General features: G+C 40.2%; 1 protein-coding gene across 1 annotated transcript in view; it reads left to right on the top strand.

Moving 5' to 3' along the window:
- Positions 1 to 22,507, top strand: part of LOC142103820 (solute carrier family 13 member 1-like) — a 29,477-nt gene extending 6,970 nt beyond the window's left edge. Inside the window, 12 exon segments of the mRNA XM_075188052.1 lie at positions 2,769 to 2,805; positions 4,212 to 4,257; positions 4,473 to 4,511; positions 6,414 to 6,562; positions 8,160 to 8,279; positions 9,727 to 9,825; positions 11,792 to 11,893; positions 13,382 to 13,482; positions 15,135 to 15,262; positions 16,210 to 16,371; positions 18,427 to 18,564; positions 21,359 to 22,507. Of these exon segments, the coding sequence (XP_075044153.1) occupies positions 2,769 to 2,805; positions 4,212 to 4,257; positions 4,473 to 4,511; positions 6,414 to 6,562; positions 8,160 to 8,279; positions 9,727 to 9,825; positions 11,792 to 11,893; positions 13,382 to 13,482; positions 15,135 to 15,262; positions 16,210 to 16,371; positions 18,427 to 18,564; positions 21,359 to 21,499 (1,262 nt within the window). The 3' untranslated portion in view covers positions 21,500 to 22,507.
- Positions 22,508 to 22,854: the final 347 nt, after the last annotated feature.

Genomic DNA, 22,854 nt, shown 5'->3' with positions numbered 1-22,854 from the left:
TTACTTTAGTCACCTATGTAAAGTATGTGCGACCTTTCACTTTCGTTTGTTTCTTATAGTGTGGATGATAGAAGTAGTTTCAGTCCATACTGTTGTTTTCTCTCAAGTTTTTTTTTCCTGGTTTTATGTATGCAGTTAATGTAAATATTGTGAGCATTACAGGTCAGACAGCCAATCAGCTTGTTTTCAACCCAGGTTGCACCATTCATAGTGCAGGCAACCCGGGTCCGACCCGGGAATTACCGCTCGATAAATCCCGGGTTGAAGACCCGCGTTTTTAGACCCGGGATTTTTGACTTCTACCATTCATACTGCACCAAGACCCGGGTCGTTTGAGCTCGCCCCGGCAAAAACCCGGGATTTTGGTGCAGTATCAATGGGGTATAACTAAATACTTCTTTTTTGTTGATGTCTGTAGTGTCTCAGATTCACACAGCTCGTTATAATCGTTAGAGCCAAGGAGACGTCATCATCTACCATCTGACTGTTCATGTGTTTCTGCCTTTTGTGGAGAGGATTGAACTTAAAATTGCTGCAACACAAAAGTGCAAAATTTTATTAATCATTTTTAACAAAAGCACCTAAATAGGTTTGACATAAACAATTAGTTGTTCGAACACTCTGTTTGCACAACAATTTATAATTGATGGGATAACGTCAGCTGAGGTGTGTAGAGAAGCAAAATGACTGCATCCTGTGGTATTATTTCCATTAGGGCGATCACTGTCTGCAGTTTGCAATTTATGTTAAAATAAATAATTTCAGTAAATGCTATACATTATCGAAGATTATTAAGCCCTATTTTAGGATGCATTTCAGTTTTTGAGTATTTGTTTTGGTAATATCAGATACTCTTTGGAGATGTGAGTGTTAGGAGAGGCCTACACAGACAACTTACTCATCGTGGGCCTGATTCATTAAGGATCTTAAATGAAGAGGATTCTTATTTCAGTCTCCTGGACAAAACCATGTTACAATGCAAGGGGTGCAAATGAGTGTTCTGTTTTGCACATAAGTTAAATACTGCCTGTTTTTTCATGTAGCACACAAATATCAACTTTAAATTTCAGTGTACAAATAAGCCATCACATATTTGTGTGCTACATGAAAAAATAGGCAGTATTTAACTTCTGTGCAAAAAACAGAATACTAATTTGCACCCCTTCCATTGTAACATGGTTTTGTCCAGGAGACTGAAATAAGAATCCTCTTCATTTAAGATCCTTAATGAATCAGGCCCTGTGAGACAGGAACACAATCAATGCTGGGGTAGCTATAGAAGCCAGAGAGGTTGCAGGTTTGCCCAGGCTTAGGGTCCCATCCCAACACCTCCACCTGTCCAATCTGAATTGCAGCTGGAGATACAACTTTGTTCCATGGGAACTACAGCAGCTGTCTGTTCGTTAAATATCCTGTTGTCTGTACTGCAGATGAGGCCTTTTCATAACGCCTCCGACTCTACTTCAACGATTGGAAAGGTTCCCAGACTGTATCAGAGTAGGTTGCATCCACACGCAGCACCTTGTCTGTGCGTCCTTCAAAGTCACCCATATATATTAATCTTTATCTCACATTGCAGGCTGGGCTCTGATCATTAGAAGGGAGTTTCTAAAACCAAATCAGCAGATGTGATAGAAGATGATCGTGGGAGCGTACACACTCTTGCAATATCTGACCAAACGGTCGTAAATCTGCTCAGTAATTGCATAGCTGTGTACCCAGATTAAGAAATACTTTAAAAATTGAAGTGCTGATTGTTTCTAGTGACCATGTTAAATCCATCCACCCCTTCTCTAAAGGCATTTAGGGGAAAACCTGAAAGTGGGATGTGTATATGTATGTATGTATGTATGTGTGGGTGCATGTATGTATGTATGTATGTATATATAAATACAATGTTATTATAATCTGTGAAGATACCGGGTTTATCTGGCCCAGTGCTACCCAGTACCTTCTAGGATTCGTATGGTCACTCAGGCAAAATGCAGTTATAAAAATACAACAGTATATTTATTGTTATACAAACAACACTAGAATATTATATACACACAGTAAATAAATGCCAGTCAGATTTACCACATCATCTGTCCCTTACCCCAATAACTTAAGGAGATATAGTCACCTGCTGTCCAGACTTCATGACCCATGGATCCCTCTCAGCTGCATATATAGACTTGAGTTAGAAAACGACAATTCAAAACTCCATCTTGCACCTTCCTGAATGAAATCCAAGCATGAGCATCCCTCCCCCCTGGAGTTGTTCCTTATATATCACAGGTCTAATTTCCACAGTCTTTCCCCTCCCTGGGCAAACCCCTGCGTCTATTCTACTTAACCATTGGTCAGTGCTGGACTAAAGGGGGGGGGGGGGGGGTTGGACAGGGGAGTGAAGATGAGCTGTCCTTTCAGAGAACCTCCCCTGTTAGATGGCCTGTCTTGACTAGCCTGGTGAGAACAATGGACACTAATTAGTTTTCCTACTCAGGCACATGGCAACCTGATCCCTACCCATAATCCCCCTGGCTTTACTTTAAATACAATGAATAGCAACCTTACTTCAAGTTATCAATATACAATAAACAATATACATATGTACACTGAACTACAATGTCCCCTTAGCCACATGTTATTGGACAATGCAGTTATAGTCTGGTGAGCTGGGGAAACAAAAGAAGGCTATAAAAAGTATTTGCTATAATTCACATATCACACTCGTTTTGTCACATAATCCCATTAGGATTTATAATCTAAATGTTTTTGTTTCACAGACACTACAAAAATCGACCTAGCGTCGTTTCCTGAAAGGTAAGCTCTGCGGACTATCAATGTCGTGGTTCTATTTGAGGAGACGCACTATTGTGTTTTGATTTCTCTGGTGCCATTTGTTAAAGTGCGTCTGTTGCCTACAGACCAAAGGCAGCCCCTCTGTGTGCTGAACCGGTATTCATGAGAACGCAGCCGACCCATTCAACAGAACCTGTGCCATGATTACAGTACTTCTCCATTACATGGAATAGTATAGCAGGTCAGGGGTGAGATAACAAACTGCTGATTATAAATGCTGTTTTTTAGTATATCTATATATGTACTAGGTGGTCACCCCTGCCTGGAATTCACCCCTCTTATCAATTCCATGGCAGCTAATGCCAGCACTCGGGCTGTACATTATTATACAGGCTGAATTAATATTCATGAGTATGCAGCCTATCCCTTCGCGGACGACCCCTGACCTCACTGATGCACTTGGTGCCATTAGAACTTTTACTCATTCCTAGTGAATGGATAGGCTGTGCTCTCACAAATATTGCTAGAGACCACAGTATGTCTGCCTCCATGGCAGTAGCTGTCTTTTAAAGGGTAACTCTCTCTTTACTGGGCTGCTCCTTTACAAACATGCCCCCAACTTATAGCAACTAGGGGCCTACGTCCCCTCGCGCAGTCACTCTCAGCACTGCAGGACTCCAGTCATAATAGAACTAATGGGTACAGAGCACAAGTTGTCATATATGGAGGGGGCATGTTTGTTTGAGGAGGGGTCCAATGTAGGGGATGTTATCCTTTAAGGCAAATGCCTTTTTTAATGCTGCAATTGTACTTTAGTATTAAGTGTACAGCTTGTGCCCAGGATTTGTGTAGCGCTTGTGTTCTCTAGTTTGTTTTTACCTATCCTAACTCTCGTACATATCAGTTGTTTGGCTGTAACTAAATGGGATAAGATTGTATATTTAGATTTCACTGAAGCACATATTCTGTATGTTGTATTCTATTATGTTCTATACTGTTTTGTTCGTATAACCTGTAAGTGAAGTATAAAGATTCTATCAGGGGTGTAAATACAGCCAGAGTAGCCCAATGCGGCTGCTATGAAGCCGGGTAATGAGGGGGTGCCCGGCGAGGCATGTCGATTTGCTCCAGATCCCCCATGGGGTCTGGCGTGTGCGCAATGAAACCTCCGATAATCACTGTGGAATTGCTCATGCTCTGGCCACCGCCCCCTGCTCAGAGGAGTGGTAAGTAGATACGCATGGGGCCCGGGGACTGCGAGTAACACCCTTGGATACAATTGTACCATAACCAGCATTGTCTTGCCTGTACTTTCCAGAGCAGTAATTCTGTGCTGATGAGGGGAACAGAAAGCTGCCTGAACTACATCTAAGAGCAGCTGTGAAATTAACACTGACATCTGAATTCCATTTTTGCTTTTGTTTCAGCAATAATATTTTGGATAATGGCATCGTAAACACTGAAGAAACTGAGGTTTGTTGGATCACTGCAACCCCAAACAGTCATTCCTATTTATTTTAAATGGTCTCTTCTGTCGGGGTACAGTAACCGCATAAATGGAAAGGGTTTTTTGTTTTTTTTTCTCCGTCTCATCTACATTAAGGTTCCAAACATATAGGCGATGCACCATAGATTTATGTTACGGTTGGATTTTACATGGAATGTATAAACATGTATTTGTTTTACAGGAGGAACCAACATTTGAAAGACGGAGATATTCAAAACAGGTAACTTGACCTTCAGATATGTCCACACCGTATATAACTCAGAATATAGCCACTGGATTAGTATACAGTGTGAAATATACAACTTTGCCAGGGCATGTCTCATTGATTCCTGGGTTTAGTACCACCTTAACGCCCTCTTGGTCCAATAGTAACCATTCCTCAGAGCTAATTCTGCCCAGAGTTATCTTAGTGTGCAGAATTCTAAATAATGTGTACAGATAAGGTCTAATTTATTTGTACCTCCATACATACATTGCAGCAACACGTCGCATTTTATAGTATCCAATCTGGAAATTGCTGTGTGCATTGGGATATGTGCAGTAGCGGCTCCTCGGTAAACCAGCATAGGTGGATTATAATATATATAATAATAAAGGCATTTAGGAGGGTAGTATGGGGTTGAAACAATCGAGGGACTCGATTTGTGACCTTCACTAGAGATAAAATGGACTAGATGTGAGGATTTGGGAAGATGCACTTTCTGTTTATATCCATACATGTGGGAAGAGAGGCTGACTGTTGTCTAATGACCATATAAACGTAAATGTAATCCAATATAGGGTCTATATTAAAGAATCTTCAGTGTTTCAGCTGGCACAATATAGTATGTGGAATATTACCACCCATGGTAATAATCCTGGTAGTTTTCTTTTTTACTAATCCTGACACACTTAGGGTCTGAGTCATTAAAGAAAAAAGCATAAAAAAGAAGTAACTTTGCAACTGGGCAAAACCATGTTGCATGGGGGGAGGGGGGGTAAATTTAAAATGTGGGGACAGATTTATAGTTGGGGTAGGGCATGTCCTAGAGCAACTTTGAATTTCAGTGTAAAAATAAAGCTACAAGTATTTGTGTACTAGATTCAAAAACAGACAGTATTTAACTTATGTGCAAATTAGTAAACTAATTTGCACCCCTTGCATTGTAACATGGGTTATCCAGGAACAAACTTACATATTTTTTTTTTTTTTTTGCTTTGCTCTCCTTAATGACTCAGGCCCTTATTGTGTAATAGTTAATGCTGTTCCTTTCAATTTGACTGTTCCTTTCAATTCGCCTGAGTCCGATGTGATTTACTTTGTTGAAGTCCACTAAGTGCTTGTTACAAAATTTTTATACCAATTCTGTATTACTCTTGTATACAATGCACTCTGTGTGTATTTTTGGACTGTGTTCAGTATTCTCATAGACAAACACCACCATTTGCCACCAGGTAGTAAAAATGACCTAATTTGCATCTGTAATTATTCCCTGTAACACCTCATCTCGTTCATTTGAATGATGTATGTTCTTGGGCTGTACTAATTATAGAATGCAAATGATTTTTTTATTGTGGCAAGAAAGGATTGGGGGGGGGGGGGGATCCTCTCGGGTGTCAATAGTCTCCCTCTTGAAATAATTAATAAAATTGCTTAAGCCTCCTTATTTATTTTTCTTATAATCTGCATTCCTGTAGTATAGGTGGAAGTGGCATTTCTTACACTACTTTTGCTTGGCTGTGTCACAGAGCATTTGTTAAACATCTGGCTGAGATTAGAGAGGTATGTCACACTCTGATCAGCCTCAAGCTGTAATTTAATAATTCAATGTAACAAGGAAAATGTAACCACAACACATTCAGATAAATGTATTGTACGGTGACCTGGTACATAGATTTTATTACTATATTCCACTACACCAGTGGAAAAAATGTGTGATCGTTGCCAACTAAAGTTCCCATAATGAAGACGTGTCCTATATAAGAATGCAGACATACCACTAAATTCTTTACTTAGGAACTAGTTTGGTTCTACCAAGTTCAGCAAGATATACGGAATGGGAAGCGCTGTTCTATCCACAATATACTGGCGGATATTCTGTAGGGATATTTCAATGCAGTTTTGCATTTCTTGTCTTCACAGAGCAAGTCTGGCCGCTTCTACAGTACGAAACGCGATCACATGATGTGCAAAGCGTTCTCACTGGGCATTGCGTATTCTTCCACCATCGGCGGAATGGCCACGCTCACAGGAACCTCCACTAATCTCATATTTATTGAGCAGTTTGAAACGTAAGTCATTTCTGGCATATACAGTAGATGTGATGGGAAGACACAATGTGAAAGCTTCTCAGTCAGTTTATAACTTTTGTGTGCGCAAGTTGGGGGCATTCATACGTTGGCGAACTGCACAGGACAGGTGCGTTTTAGCAGTATACTGCATAATATAATAACCTAGGACCTGATTCATTAAGGAAAGTTCAGCAAAAGTAAGCAAGTAAGGCAAAACCATGTTGCATTGGAGGGGGAGGTAAATTTAAAATGTGATAGAAGATTTATAGTTGGGGTAGGGCATGTCCAAGATCAACTTTAAATTCCAGTGTACAAATAAGCGATCAAGTACTTGTGTGCTACATGAAAAAACAGACACTATTTTCCATATGTGCAAAATAATAAACTGATTTGCACCCCTTGCATTGTAACATGATTTTGTCCAGAAAACTTGAGTAAGAAAACTTACTCAATTTTTTGCTTAACTTTCCTTAATGAATCAGGCACCTAGTTTTTTCTACCATTACTTTTAGGTACACTATCAAGCCCAACATTTGTGTATATACAGATAAACAATACAATACTGCGACATAATGCACTCTGGTACATTGTTGAATCTCACAGTTAAGGTCGTTTTAATAAAGGGACAAGAGGTGAAATCGTGCTGGGCCCACCAGAACAATTCTTGGTAATGGAGTTTGGTTTACAGAGATCCTATCGCAGACCTATGATGTCCTAAAAAGACAAGAGGATAAAGTGTCTGGGTTTCAAGCAATTATGTAAAGTAAAAAAAAAAAGAAATGTAAATGAATTAATAGACTGAACATTAGAATCCAAATACTGATCCTTCCATTACTTTAATATTAGCCCAAGTCCTAAGTCTGAACGCACGTTGTAACCCTATACCAAACACAAGCCGTAATCCAAATCTAATCGTAACCTGGCTCAAGCTGTAAATCTATCCTGAATCCTGAAAGATCTCTGATCTTGCTCCTCTAATTCTAAAAATGCAATAAGCCCTTGCACAAACTTTTTTGTTCTTAAGTAAACTTGATACACTTTCTGCTTATGATACAGTCACAAATTTCCTCTTCTATAAAGGGGATTAGGGCCCCAGGAATGTCGTAAAATGGTTCTGCTTACACTAGTAGAATATTGAATAGTACAGTGCCAAGCTCTAGAATAGGACAGTTGTACACCCTTCCAATCCTTGGAATACAGCAATAGTACATCATTCTGCAGTAGTCTAATAAAGCAATACTACATGGGTGAACAATAATATTTTATGACATGCGTCGTTTCCCACAATGCCCTCTGATAGACTATGACAAGAGGATTGGAATAGCAGAGCTCCCCCCAGTGACTACACAGTGATCATGTCTGTGTGATCCAGATAGAGATCTAAATTCCTGTATATTAGTACACTATCAGTATGGCAAATCTGCTTCAGCAGTTAAAGCTCTTGAATATACATGTGTAAATAAAGCCTAAAACATGTGTTGCTTTCTTTACTATGCCATTTTCTGTACACTATGTACTCCTCAGGGGTAGTAGTATCGCTGACATTTGAGGACACTGCAGAGACACCTTGTCACAGAGTTTCTTTGCTCCTCTGCAGGCGTTACCCCGGATGCCAGTTTGTGAATTTTGGATCCTGGATTGCCTTCTCATTTCCCATTGCCTTCATCATCTTGATATTTTCCTGGATGTGGATCAACTGGCTTTTCCTGGGATTCAGGTAAAGGGCAAACTAGTCTATCCTGGGAGTGGGATTGTAAAGACCAATAGGGCACGATAGAAACCCCTAAATACATTAAATGCTCATGCTGAGTGTGACCTCACTTGCGTCCAAAATTGCAGATGAAAAATGCATTCACTACAGTAGTATGAGCCAGGTTTACGTCACGTATTCGTACACCCTTGCATGTTTTAAAACACTGATAGTGAAATAAGCATTTATTATTTGGTTTGAATACAGTTTTAAAAACACCAAAACCCCTGGAAAGCAGCAGATAGAACGGTCCTAGAGACCGGCCATGTCAGGCTAATGTTTTATCTTATCTTAATGAACACCACCCAAATGTAAATGCCGTTCCATAAATACAATTTTTAAACTGATGCATCCTGTGTGTGCTGACTGTATCATTGAGTGTAAGTCGCCTTTGTATTCAATAGTTAGAACTTTAGGGGCTAGATTTACTAAGCTGCGGGTTTGAAAAAGTGGGGATGTTGCCTATAGCAACCAATCAGATTCTAGCTTTCATTTATTTGATTGGTTGCTATAGGCAACATCCCCACTTTTTCAAACCCGCAGCTTAGTAAATCTAGCCCTAGGTGTGTTCAACATACTTGCCAACTCTCCCGGAATGTCCAGCCTCCCGCATCTGCCCACTTCCTAGTGAAGTGGGCAGAATTGGCTCCAAAATGCAGCGATTCTCCAGAAATCGCGGCACGGGGGCGAGGCCAAAATGATGTGCTATTCGGAGCCCCGCCCCCGCACACCCACCTCCCCCCTGCAGCTCCTGGACGTCAACTAGAAGACGTTGGAAAGTATGGTGTTCAATGTCTGGCGGTCACATATACATTTATATTATATCTACTATTTTATTTTTCCCCTTAGAAATAAATAGGGCTATATTTATTTGTTTTCTAAGAGACCCGCAGTGAAAAAAAAATCAATTTATTCATAATAACGAATAAATAATTTTATTATGTGGTCTGTTCTGTTAGCACCATCCCGGGGTATATAGGTTCCCTCGTGCTAAAGCATACGACATCCTTCGCCAGCGATATTTAATGCCCGCACTAACTGGTTTATCGCCAGAGGTCACCCCCTGAATGTATAGGGCAAACCAAAAAAGAGTTTTTCACCCCCCTTTGATAAATTGTCCCCATGTCTTTGAGCCAACTGCTGCTATTAAGAGAGTAAATATATGAAAGACCCAAGGAACAAAATATTGTTCTGTCCACACAATGCCTCCGCTGTGTGCACACCATAGGTGCAAACAAATGGCCCACAGCTTTCCCTTCATACTTCACTTTACTTACTAAATTATTAGTAAATTATTATCTGCGATATAATAAGTCTGAAAATATGGTGTTTCTACAGCGATACACCTTATTAGAACCTTAGCACAAAGCAGATCTATTGCGATATTCCACGTATGCCATGTTTATTTTTGCAGTCTTAAAGAAATGCAGTGCTGGCGGAAGAGCAAGTCCCCAAGTCACGAGGACTCCAAAAATGTTTTGAGAGAAGAATATGAAAAGTTAGGATCTCTAAGGTATGTTTGTAATCAAGTAAAAACTATTAATGGGAAATATGAATTGAGGATATGGTCCCCTATCTTTAAAGATAGAAATATCCCCCCAGTATTTTTCAACTGTCCTAGAATAAGGCTATAGGGGTCACGGGCAAAAAAGAGAAAGCAGCGCTGAGTGCTTACTGTAACTTAGAGGTAAGGGAGGAATATCATTATTGATGGATGAATCAAATGAAATTCAATACAATATAAACACTGCACTTTATAAATATTAGTAGATAAACTCGCTTTATATATAAAATATACAAGTGTATTTTAATCATGTTAAAAACTACACAATTTGAGGGGTTGACTTGGAACAAAACCTCCATACACATTCTCAAGTGCTGATAGATGTTTAGTTGTATCCCACTGGAAACACCAAGAACCCCATTCCCAGCAGCAATCTGGTACTTGGCAACCACAGAGAAAATTTCTGTGTACTTAAGTAATAAATCTCACAAATACACTCTCAAATTTGGCGCGATTGGTTCATTCATAATAGTTCGACCGGCCAACCGGACCCTCTGCTGTTACATTATCTTCTAATATAGACCAGTTTATTTAGCCAGCCATCATGCCCGGGTACATGTATTCTTCATGTAGCAAAGTTGTTGGTGCTGGGGGTCCCGGCCTTGGCCTCTATTCTCCCCCCCCCACCTTCTGCTCCTTCCCCTACCCCATGCCCTACGCACATCTTTACACATTCTATTAATGTTCTGTTCTTTTTCTTCCTGACGGTGCCAGTCACTCACACACACACACACACACACACACACACACACACACACACACGATACCTCCAATCAGTTTACCCTATTTTAACATGCTTATTATTTTGTATTTTTCTTGTTGTGTAATTTGCCTTCCTGCTTACTCATCTGCTATAATTGTGATTACTGGCATCTGTAATTGAAAAAAATAAATAATATTGCTACCGTAAATATATTATGACTTTGTAAGATAAATTAATGCAATAAATAAGAGTTTGAAAAGAATCACAGCCATACCTAAAACTTTCCTTTTTTTATGTAAACATTTAACTGACTCTTATAGGAACATCATAGTCCTACATTCCAGTAAGTGAGACGTCCCTTCCTGCACCATGTATTTATAGTGAGTAGGAACCTTCTTTGCAGTCCCATAGAGGTTGCATGAGTGGGTTAGAACTGCAGGGTCATACAGCTGTATAGTGCAGATTGCTGGTGAAAGTATTCAATCCTAGGATGATAAAAAAAAACACACCTTCATCTGGATGCTAAGTTGGGTGCTCCTCTTCCTTCCCCCTCTAACTATACTAACATCTTTTCCTTTCCCTCCCCCCTTTCCCCCCCTCCCCCCTGCTTTCTCTCTTTTCTTTCCCTCTCTATGTTTTTACTGTTATTGACAAAAGCTTACATTGTTCTTCTCATTTGTAAGGTGTTTGTTGTTGGATCAATGTAACTTAATCTTACACTGTTTTGAAAAATGAAAAATCCTAATAAAATATGTTTTAACAAAAAAACAACACACCTAATGCAGCTTTAATATAGATAGCCTGTGGCAGCAGTTTGAAAAAAGGTCAACGTTTTCAGTTGGCAAACTTGACGCGTTTTATCACACACATTGGAGAGTTCACTAGAAGCATACCTCACAATATCTCAGTTAGTGCCCCCCAAAAGATCTGTGGTCTATCAGAAATTAGGCATGACTTTACTGAAATGTAGGTAGGGTGGGGTTTTGCAAGGTAAGGATAGAAAATGATTTAGTAAAAAAAAAGCGTTATGGATACAAATAAAAAGTTTTAAAACTTACAATTTGGAAATGTTGTTCTCCCACCTTTAGGTCCCAGCAATCTATTTTGTTGCGTTACATGCCAGCAAATAGCGGTTATCGCAAAGGGCAAAATAGGTCTTCTGTTTTAGAAATTCACCATAACGGAACATGTTTTATTATTTTTAATTTACAGCTACCAGGAGATCGTGACCCTTGTAATCTTCCTACTAATGGCTTTATCGTGGTTCACTCGGGACCCTGGATTTATCCCAGGTTGGGATTCACTGTTTGGACTGTGAGTTGTGCTAGGTGGTTACAATTATATATATATATATTCTTATGTCGCCTGTCATTGAGCTCTATTTTTATGTGCTGTCTGAGGTCCGTCTTTATCATATAGACCCATTGGGCAGGTGCCTAGGGCACTATTGTACATGGGGAAGTATACGCCATGCGCTAATGCCACAGTAATGCTGGAAGTGATGAATCGGCACTGCTGAAGCCCTGAATGGCCAGATCTGGGGCCTCAGAAGTGCTGGAGAATTCAAGTCCTTGCGGGGAGAAAAGGGATGTTTGCCATCATTTAAGACGGGGAACACCCCTGTGTGTGAGCACTTCTTAATCTGCTCATGGCAAAAAACACACTGAATTTGCCCAACTCCACCCCCAAATGATCGGTGGAAACTTTTGCACCCCCCTCCACCACCTGCATGCGTGCGCACACACACACTTACGCCACCATCTTGGCTTCATATCAACGCGTTTCACTGAAAAACTAGAAACCCTTACAAATGAGCAATTGTGATGCAGTTTTACACTTTAGCATTTCATAAATTACTCTTAATGAATAAAACATAATGATATTATTCTACATTTGTAAGACGCCACAGTGCTGTAAGCTCTAGATAGCCGTGAAACAAGACATACATAAAACAGGGACATACAAGGTAGACAATGTAAATGCAGACATGAAACCAAAGAGTGGGGGCAGCAATTCTCATGAGATTGCTTGTATTGTAATTGAAAGAGGGCACAGCTGAAACCAGAGGAGCGAGCCTGGTTCAGAGTGGAGACAGGTGTGTGTGTGTGTGTAGTATAGGTGGGAGTAGGTAGCTCTAATAAAAGCTTTTCACGGAGCATTTGCATTTCTAAGGCTGGGAGGAGTCTGGGAGTCTGATTGGACGTGGTAGGAAATTCTTTAGGTGGGTAGGCACGGGAGAAGTCTGGTAGGAGTGAGTACAAGGTGACACAGATCAGAGGTAGATCTAAGCGGGCGTGAGGGAGAGTAATGAGCTATGCATAGAAACCAATACATTTGTGTGTGGTTCTTTTTCTGTGTGACAGAAACCGGTTTTAGGTTGTGTTGCCTGTGCTGATGCAAATGATGTAAGCAGTAAAACCTTGGTTCATGTAACAGGTAAGCGGAAGGACAGAGAGAACTTAGAGCCAGCTGTGAAATGAGACAAAATCATTGTATAAAAGCCAGGATTCCAAACCATTATTGTTTCCAAGTAAAATCTTCCTTCTACCAAAAACAGCATTGGTGTATGTCGTGTATGTCGTGACTTAGTCCTCTGCGGTTCTGAGAAACTGCACCTCCGTTTAACTTGTAATGTCATATAAAAGGCATTTATGCTGTAATGTATTGTCATGATCAATGATCTATATTTCTCACAATATTTTGAGCTTTTTAAGTACAACAGGTTTTCATTCTCATGCAATACTAGGTCTACATTTGGTAAATGTTATAACCAGGGGTTTTTATGTTTTTTTGTATGAACAGGAAAGGGTACAAATCTGATGCTACTTCAGCTATTCTCTTTGGCTTTTTATTATTTATTATACCTGGAAGGAAGCCCAGCTGGCTGCGCTGTAGATCGAAGGGTAAGTTACTTCTGGGGGTAATGTGGGATTCTGGATACTAGAGGATATGGCCAGCACGGTGGCTCAGTGGTTAGCACTTCTGTCTCACAGCACTGGGGTCATGAGTTCAATTCTCCACCAGGGCCTTATCTGTGTGGAGTTTGTATGTTCTCCCCGTGTTTGCGTGGGGATTGCGCTGCGGATCTTGTGGAGCTATATAAATAAATGATGATCACCGTGATAGACTGTAAAATTTTGCCCGGTATACAGAACCTTGATGGAAGAAAGTAGGACTGCTCTTTCTATATCCACTCATTTTTCCATAAGGACTTCAATGTGAGCCTTTGTCTACCCTCCGCTTGAGTACATCATCACATCATAATCACCATTTATTTATATAGCGCCACTAATTCCGCAGCGCTGTACAGAGAACTCGCTCACTCACATCAGTCCCTGCCCCATTGGAGCTTACAGTCTAAATTCCCTAACATATACACACACACACACACACACAGACTAGGGTCAATTTGTTGGCAGCCAATTAACCTACCAGTATGTTTTTGGAGTGTGGTAGGAAACCCGAGCACCCGGAGCAAACCCATGCAAACACAGGGAGAACATACAAACTCCTCACAGATAAGGCCATGGTCGGGAATTGAACTCATGACCCCAGTGCTGCGAGGCAGAAATGCTAACTGCTGCCCACCATCCGCTTGAGTGCACAGTTAAGTTGATGTAGGTCCTAATAAGAACTATGGGAAACCTTACAGTAAAGTGCACATAGTTCCTGAAAAGGACAATGTGAAATATCTTTGAATGTGCTGAATGGTAAACCATACAGGCAGCCATCATGAAGTACAATTAGTTATGTTTTACTTACGCATGATTCACTATACCAGGGGTCAGGGAACTTTTTTACCTTTTACCCCCAAATATATTTAGATACGCCGACGTTACCCCCTTGAGTTGAAAGAAAGGAAATCATATATTATTAATTAATGGAATTCAATATTTTATTGAATCTATTCAAAATTTCTTTTAAAGCTTCAACTTCAAAACTTTAGGTTTTGGAGAAATGATGTTGCTTCATTTTTGATGCAAGAGCATCAGTATTGGGGCATTTTGATGTCAGAGCAATTTGGATAAAGTCTTCAGCATTCAATCGATTTCTCTGCTTTGTTTTTATGTTGTGTCTTGGTTCTGTTTTCTGTATATGTAATGTACGGTGCTGCGGACCCTTTGTGGCACCTTATAAGTCAAAGATAATAATAATAATGTTCGTTAGATTGGAAAATCCTTGTTCGCAAAGGTAGGTTGTTGCAATAGGCAGCAATGTTTTGACTGCTTCCTCATGTGCAATTTTGAATGCCTTTGCAGCTGTTGACATCCAAAAATATGACAGATCTGCTTTGTTTTCAAATGCAATACGTGCTTCATTATTGCATCGAGGCTCAAGAAGTGCCTCTGCCAACCCCTGAGGCTCTTCTGGTACAACAGCAATTTCACATTTAAAGGGGTCTACAATCCAACTGACAGCATGTGAATCGGCAGCATTACCCCCAGGAACTTAATTTTTACCCCATTTGGGGTAATTTACGCCTGTTCCCTGACCACTGCACTAGACTGTCTTGTCTCTTGCTAATCATAACCGTTTTATCATTGTGTCATTTTAGGGAAGTCAAGAGTATCCCCTGTGGCGGAATCCACACCAATGATTACCTGGAAGGAGTTTGAAGAATGTATACCTTGGCATATCGTCATCTTGGTCGGAGGTGGCTTTGCTTTGGCCAAGGGATGTGAAGTAAGTAATCAACCAGCTAATCATAATGGTGCATGATCCTGTATTATCATCCCGGGCCCACGTTAATGCTTTATCCTTGGACAAATTAAACAATATTTCAGTGACAACAGTTAGAGAGTATGGTAACTATTATATTTCAAACAACCATATGCTTGACAGCCTTGCGTTTCCCAAACCTTTTGGTTGCCAGGACAGTGATCAATCTGAGAACCCAATTTTTATTTGATTGCTGATAGTCAGTTATAATATAAGCTTTGAAATAATTTAAAGTAAATCTCCAAGCATTAAATACAAAATTAACAGCATGCAAATCCTATATGTACCAGGGAAACCGCCTTGTCCATAGAGCTTCTTCCACGGTGGATGCCCATGGCCGATGCCAGCTCTGCCTCACCCTAGAACTGCCCTAGAAGTAATCATGTTTACTTATTTATTACAGTTACTGTTGGTTGATTACACTGTGAAGAATTACAAAAGTCAATTCTCACTGTTGAAATTCCTCATACATTTTTCTTTCATTTATAATCATATTCAGATGATTGCAGCAAAAGGAAAATGTAACAAGTTTCGCTCTTTACTTAAAGGGGTTTCAACTTTCAGACGACTTTAATGCCTTAGCGTGTACACGCTCTCCTGCAGCTTATGCTGAATACATTGCCTTGTCTTCCTATCTTTCTTCTCTCCCTTTAATGTCACAGAATGACAGTGTTCCATCATTGTACAGCAAGAGAAGACAATGTACACAAAGGCCTTTAGTGTGATACAATAACTGTCATTCTCTTGTGGTTTTCCTTTGTCTAACTGGTCATTATGTCTGTACTATACCTATAAAGCTTCATGATGCAATTGGATTTGATGATAATCTTCAATGATACTTTTTGGGTCCTTGCTACCAATAATCAGGTTCACATACAGTTAACAAATGTTGACCGATTTTACTGTTGTAGGTCTCTGGCCTTTCGGTATGGGTCGGGCAAAAGATGGAGCCTCTGAACAGCCTGCCGGTGTGGGTGATTGTACTGATTGTCTGTCTGATGGTGACTTCTGTTACAGAGGTGGCAAGCAACCCAGCCACTATCACCATATTCCAACCTATCCTTTCTTCACTGGTAAGGACGTACTGTTGGCAACATCAAATAAGTATACAATATATCTACTTTATTGACCGGAAAAGTGCTCCCATTCAATATTGGAGAAGCCTGGTCACACTGAAGCCATCAATCCATATCTTGCATTGATGAGATCTAAATAGAGGTGCTCAGACTCTGTTCCTTGAGAACCGAACAATCAGAACTTGGCAGATCCAAGTACCGAGCCGGCTCGGTACTGTCGCGCGCCCTCGGATTTGAAAACGAGGCAAAACCTCATCGTTACATCATCGAATCTCGCAAGTTTTGGAATTCTTTTTAAGATCCAACATAACGGGTGGGAGGGAGGGCGGACCCCCATTTTTATTTTCTGCCACTGCTGTGTGCCAATGTGTCCTAGATGCGCTAGGAACTGCCGTGTGTTTGTGTCATTGCTCTGTCGCTTACCATCCAGCCAGGTCGCTGCAGTATTTGTCCGAAAGTGTATGAAAATAATACTGTGATCTGTGAGGCGGTCAAAATTGATTGCAAATGACTTGAAATTAGTGTTATTGAGGTTAATAATAAAAAAAAGCGCAAAATTAGGTGATTTTTAGCATATTTTAAGATTTTTTTTTTCTAAAAAATCCAAAACCAAAACACACGCAGGCGGTTTTGCCAAAACCCAAAGTTAATCCAGATCCCAAACTAAAACCAGTTCACGGGGGTCAGTGATCATCTCTGGATCTAACAAGGTGAAAACAAGATGCTACAAATTGTATTTACATCTCTGGCTATATCCATGCGAGAGAGCAAGCATGGTTGGTCCACAGGGGGCATGTAAAGAGCAATTTCCATATCTTTACTTTGGTTTTGTAGGATAATGCTGGTTGTTTTCATACTCGCACGGTTATTTATAAACAGGCTGTCTTGTTACATTACTGATCTGCTAAAAATTGTACAGACACGAGTGTAGATTCCTGCACTGATAACAATAAAATCCCCACTGTATTTAATTGATTCCACAACAGGAGTGAATAAATAAAGGGCCTTAAATACAGATGAATCTATTATGAAAAAGTATCTATTAAATCCAAAACATAGTGTTTGGAATTGTGTCTGTCTTTGCTACGTACTTTATAACAGATTAAACTTGTGTTCTCATTTATATTCTCAAAAAAACTGTTTTAACATTGCTTACCTTAGTGTTCAGTTTTAAGCGATTTGCTTTTTTCTTAGTTTAAATTTGGTTTAGCAATGCACGCCAGTCAGCTTCCTGCTCCGAGCAGTCATGGAAAAGATTTGACGGATTTGCAGATCGCATTTCAATGCAGCTATCCATCCTGCAAGCACTGTATTAAGCAACATGTTATAATACGCTATAGTATAAGCTAGCACTTTAAAATATAGCATGCTACACTATCGTATATGGGATGGTGTTCAAAACAGACGGGGGATAATTTTATGTAGAGAACACTTTAAGGAAGTGGGGAAAATAAAATCTATAGGTAAGGTTATCGCAAGTTAAACCTTATATTTCAAGAGCCTGTGTTTTGAGTTAGATGAATCTGAAGGTCCATGCAACTTTGTATGATATGTTTGGCGCAAAAGTACAGCCGTTGTCCTCATCAACTCGGAAACTTGCACCAGGACTAAGATATAGATATAGAGATATTGCCTATAGCAACCAATCAGATTCTAGCTTTCATTTATTTAGTGCATTCTACAAAATGACAGCTAGAATGATTGGTTGCTACCACTTTTTCAAACCTGCAGATGTTGCCTATAGCAACCAATCAGATTCTAGCTTTCATTTATTTAGTGCATTCTACAAAATGACAGCTAGAATATGATTGGTTGCTACCACTTTTTCAAACCTGCAGATGTTGCCTATAGCAACCAATCAGGTTCTAGCTGTCATTTTGTAGACCGCAGTAAACAAATGAAAGCTAGAATCTGATTGGTTGCTATAGGCAACATCTCCACTTTTTAAGACCAGTAGTTTAGTAAATATACCACCTTTTGGTTTTAGTTGACATCAAATGCTCCTTAATGACGTGCTCTTGTTTCTGTTTTGTTTTTTATTTGTGGACAAAGGCTGAAGGAATAGGAGTAAATCCACTTCTGGTCATCATCCCAGCTACAATTAGTGCTTCCTGTGCTTTCCTATTGCCTGTTGCCAATCCTCCAAATGCCATTGTATTTTCCTATGGTCACCTGACTGTGCCGGACATGGTGAGTAGATTGCAAGCTGTACTGTATAAATATCATTAAAATGCCAATCGCCTGGGCTGTATCTGTGGCAACCAGGTTGTTCCTACCTCCGTACATAATACATACATCCTATACACGGTGTTCGGTCCAGTGCATAGGCAGGAACTGTCTGTGCTAGGTCCCATCTGGTAGTTCATTGCCAATAGCAATAAACAGTCAGTAGAATGCTCTACTGATGGTAATTAGAGTCTCCAATGATGGCGTTACTATATATTCTGGCCTTATAGCCCAAACAGTGTATAGTGCCATATAAGGCATGATCTATACTTCATTTGTGGTGCTGTAGCCATATAGTGCTCTAAATAGAATGATGTGTCTTTTGGATTTAAAGGCCAGGGGGTAAACTTATCAAGCTGTGGGTTTGAAATAGTGGAGATGTTGCCTATAGCAACCAATCAGATTCTAGCTGCATTTTGTAGAATGTACTAAATAAATGATAAGTAGAATCTGATTGGCTTCTATAGGCAACATCTCCACTTTTTCAAAGCCGCAGCTTGAAAAATGTACCCCCCAGGACTCATAGAGGAAAGCGGATGGGTAAGTCATAACATAGTGTATTTTATGGACGCAAACAGGTATCCATATGCATATCCATTGGCTAAGTGTTACTAGGGAGGATATGTACTATATAGTGTTTCTTTTTTCTGTAGATAACATTTTGTACAGAAGTCTACATTATTACTGTTTTGCTGTAACATGTTACAGCCACACTTACTTCTGTCGTGTTTTCGCCCTCAGTCTCAATGGCTTGTGACTTGTCCATTGTTCTGTTCTGCAAGGTAAAATCACTGGGTGAGAACGAGCTGTTGTAAATGCTCATGAAGAGACAGAATTGACCTACATACATAGCTTTTCCAATTCAATGAAAAGTTCCTTTTAAAATGTTAAATACGTTTTTTTATGGTTGTGCAATCTATATTTATAACTTGGTAGTTGTCTCCCCCTGGTGGTTGAAATTCAGCACTTTCAGTGTACGTATATATTCTCTTGCATCTGGATGTTCAGACAAATGCTCATCAGGCTGGAAGTGTTTGTGAAAAAGAACCGATTTAATAAAACTCCTTTCAATAAATTAACCCTGTGACAGGATGGACCACCTATCCCACCCTGCCTGTTGATACTGGGAACCGGCTGGGCTTACTTTGCCACCGTCCTCTTTCGTTATTACAAATACGCCCCTCCTGTCGCAGTAGGAGGAGCCCACTGCCACCACTGGGCTCCTTTATGGCGCCCAGAACCACGTTCCTTCTGGGTAACTGTCGCTGCTAGTGTACTCCCGTGCCGCTACACTTGGGCTGTTACCCCTGACTGTTTACTATGGATCAGGGTGCTGTGGATGGACTTCCCCTGGCCTATCACACTGGCCAGCTGCTAGGTAGCGGCAGAGCGGTGGTGCTGGAGAGCTGGGTCCAAACCTCAGAAACAGCCAGAGGACGGATTAGATTTAGGGTCTAATCTGTAGGTCACAGGATTACAGCAATATTGAAGAAGTTGTCAAGCAGGGTCTTGAAGCAGAGTGATGTTTATTGCTCAGGTGCCCTGGCAAGGACAGTTGCACTGATTAAAGGTATTAGTGGTCAGGTCAGATGGAACATCAGAATGATACATTACATGCTCAAACAGCACACCTTTTATACAGTTTGGACACCGCTTCAAAGGGTAAACCAGCTCCCTTGAAGTCTGAGCTATTTTCAGAATCCGGATGTCATGTGTTTACACAAACATGGATTTACATGCACTGCACAGCCAACAATATTTACACTTATCTATGACATTCTAGAAATGCTGTGATGTCCTGCCTTCAATGTTGGGCCGTCACACATCAAAAGATCTAATTAACATATGGGGCCTTTCTTCAGACAGTTCAGAATACACATTCCCACAGAACATCACAAACCCCAAACAAGCCATTTCCCCCACATCACAATACACTAAAGACTTTCATCCACAAAGGCTTATTGTATCCGATATATACCTTAAGAAATAATACATTTCCTCTAGAAAGGTTAAAACAGAAAAAAAAAAACAAATCTTCTCCCCCTGGTCTCAGAAATTAAAGATTTCCCTTACCAAAATATACACAATATCAAAAATAAGTTCATGTGCAGTTATATAAATAAGCGTCCTGCGCTATTTCCTTTAAATGAATTTATACCATAAGTTATTTATAAGTGATCCTGTCACAAATCCTTTCAGTTTTTCTCCTAAAATCCTGCTTGGTTTACCCTCATTTATGGCTTACATTAATCATCCAAGTCAGTGGGGCATTCAGACTGTTTAGTTAGTTTGTGATGTTTTTTTATTACATTGCTTGTGCCTAGAAATGTGATTCTTCACCAAAGTGCGACATGGAGGAGTAGAATGGGTCCCATTAAATGTACAAGACGAGACCTGAAGACTGTCTGAGCTGGTGCAGAATTCAAGTAAAAATGGCTGTACGTTCTCTCCACCCCTTTACCTAACCTCAATTCTGCACATTGAAATAAAGTCTAATTGTTGCACTGCTCTGTAAAACTGGGTGCATCACTTTGCCTACTCTGTATTTTGCAAACGACTCCACTCTGCCTCTGCAAACCTCTGCCACTCCGCAAACACATGCACTTTGGCCGAAATCTAAGCTCACTTGCGCAAATCAAATTACATGGCAAGACTCAAGATGATTTTGCACTGCGCAAAGGCCGCTTTGCCGCTTTTGAGGCTGACTGCCTGTGTGTCTTCGCCATTCCTCTAACACTTTGTTTCATCTCATCCACAGATTAAAGCCGGACTGGGGACGAACCTAATCAGCATGTTGGCGTTATGGTTTGGACTTTACACTTGGGGAATTCCCATGTTTGACCTAAACACATTCCCGGCTTGGGCATCACACAACACATCCGCATTAGCATCACCATGATAGACTTTTATATCTACACTTCTAATGTGAAGAAAGCAAATTCAAATTGACTTCTTGGCACCTACATGGCCAAACAGTGTTCTCCAAATATTGTTGTACTGAGTATTGTCTACTAGCTCCTTACTGATTAAGCTTCATGAGAATGGTTGTCTGAACAGTTGGAGCATGCAGGCTGGCTATGATTTAGGAAGGAATATCACAGTAATTCAGAGAGATTTGATGGGTCATCTAAAAAGCAAGAAAACAAACAAAACATACAGCCTCCTGTATGCTGCTAAATGTGGGTGTGAAATCCTTAACAGTTAAAAAAACCAAAGCAGTAATAAATATATATCTGCTTTAACCACAAAGGGCTTAATGGTACCCAAGATACTAATGTTACCATTAGTGAGCTAGGTAGACTGGGCACAACAACTGTGTTTAGTCCTGACCTATTTTAGAACGGCTCCATTTCTTGACCAAATTTACCAGTGGTCCTGCCCATTCCTGACGGAATCGGATACTAATATGTCAGTTCCGCCCTGAAGATAAGATAATTGTAGTATGCCTCTTTAATAGAAAATGTCAAAATATTGTTAGAGGTGAAGGAATTCATTGTGTATATTAACAAAGGAAAGGACTGTCTGTTCTTATGCGACGGCTAAACAGACTCCACCCACTTATCGCGTTCTAAACTGACCTCACTTAGAAATTATGGAATGTTCTGATCCAAAGCCCATACAAGCTTATCCGGGACAATGTTTCTCAACCCTCTTTTGCGATAAAGAGTAATTGTTCCAGATGACATTATGTAGCTAAATCCATGAAAGATGACCGGCTATTTTTATTTGAGAAAAGGTTCGAGAAACGTTGGTCTAGGACTGCTGAGGTACAGATTTAATAGCCCTCTTTAGCGCCAGACTGAAGTATATGTCTGCGTGCTTCTAACAGTTAAAATACAGATGTGTTACAAAAGTCTTCAAAGCCCACTGCAACACACACTAATTATTGGTACATAACACAATCTGGGGAAAAAAAAAACACACACACCCTAAACAACCTTCTTTATGTCCGTGGAAACTATTGATATGTTACTTAGATGAAAAGCAAGTGTACTTTTCAAGTTCTATTGGTAGTGAAAGGGTTAAACTTGGGGCTTTGTCACAATGGCGATTTTTCCCTCTATTATAGTCACAGCAGTTTTCTAATGAAACGCTGTCTCATACAAATTGTGGTTTCGTATCTCTGGCTGCCACACTAGCGGTTTTGTAGTTTGGGTAGCTAAGAAAACGCCGTGAACAATTGCGCAGAGAGATAATCGCTGGGAGGAAACAGCAGTAAATAATATCTGTTACACTGAACGATTAAACTGTTAA

This window comes from Mixophyes fleayi, chromosome 10 (assembly GCF_038048845.1).
Source record: "Mixophyes fleayi isolate aMixFle1 chromosome 10, aMixFle1.hap1, whole genome shotgun sequence".
NCBI lineage: Eukaryota > Metazoa > Chordata > Amphibia > Anura > Limnodynastidae > Mixophyes > Mixophyes fleayi.
The sequence above is the reverse complement of the archived record's forward strand: the minus strand, read 5'-3'. Positions and strand labels throughout refer to the sequence as shown.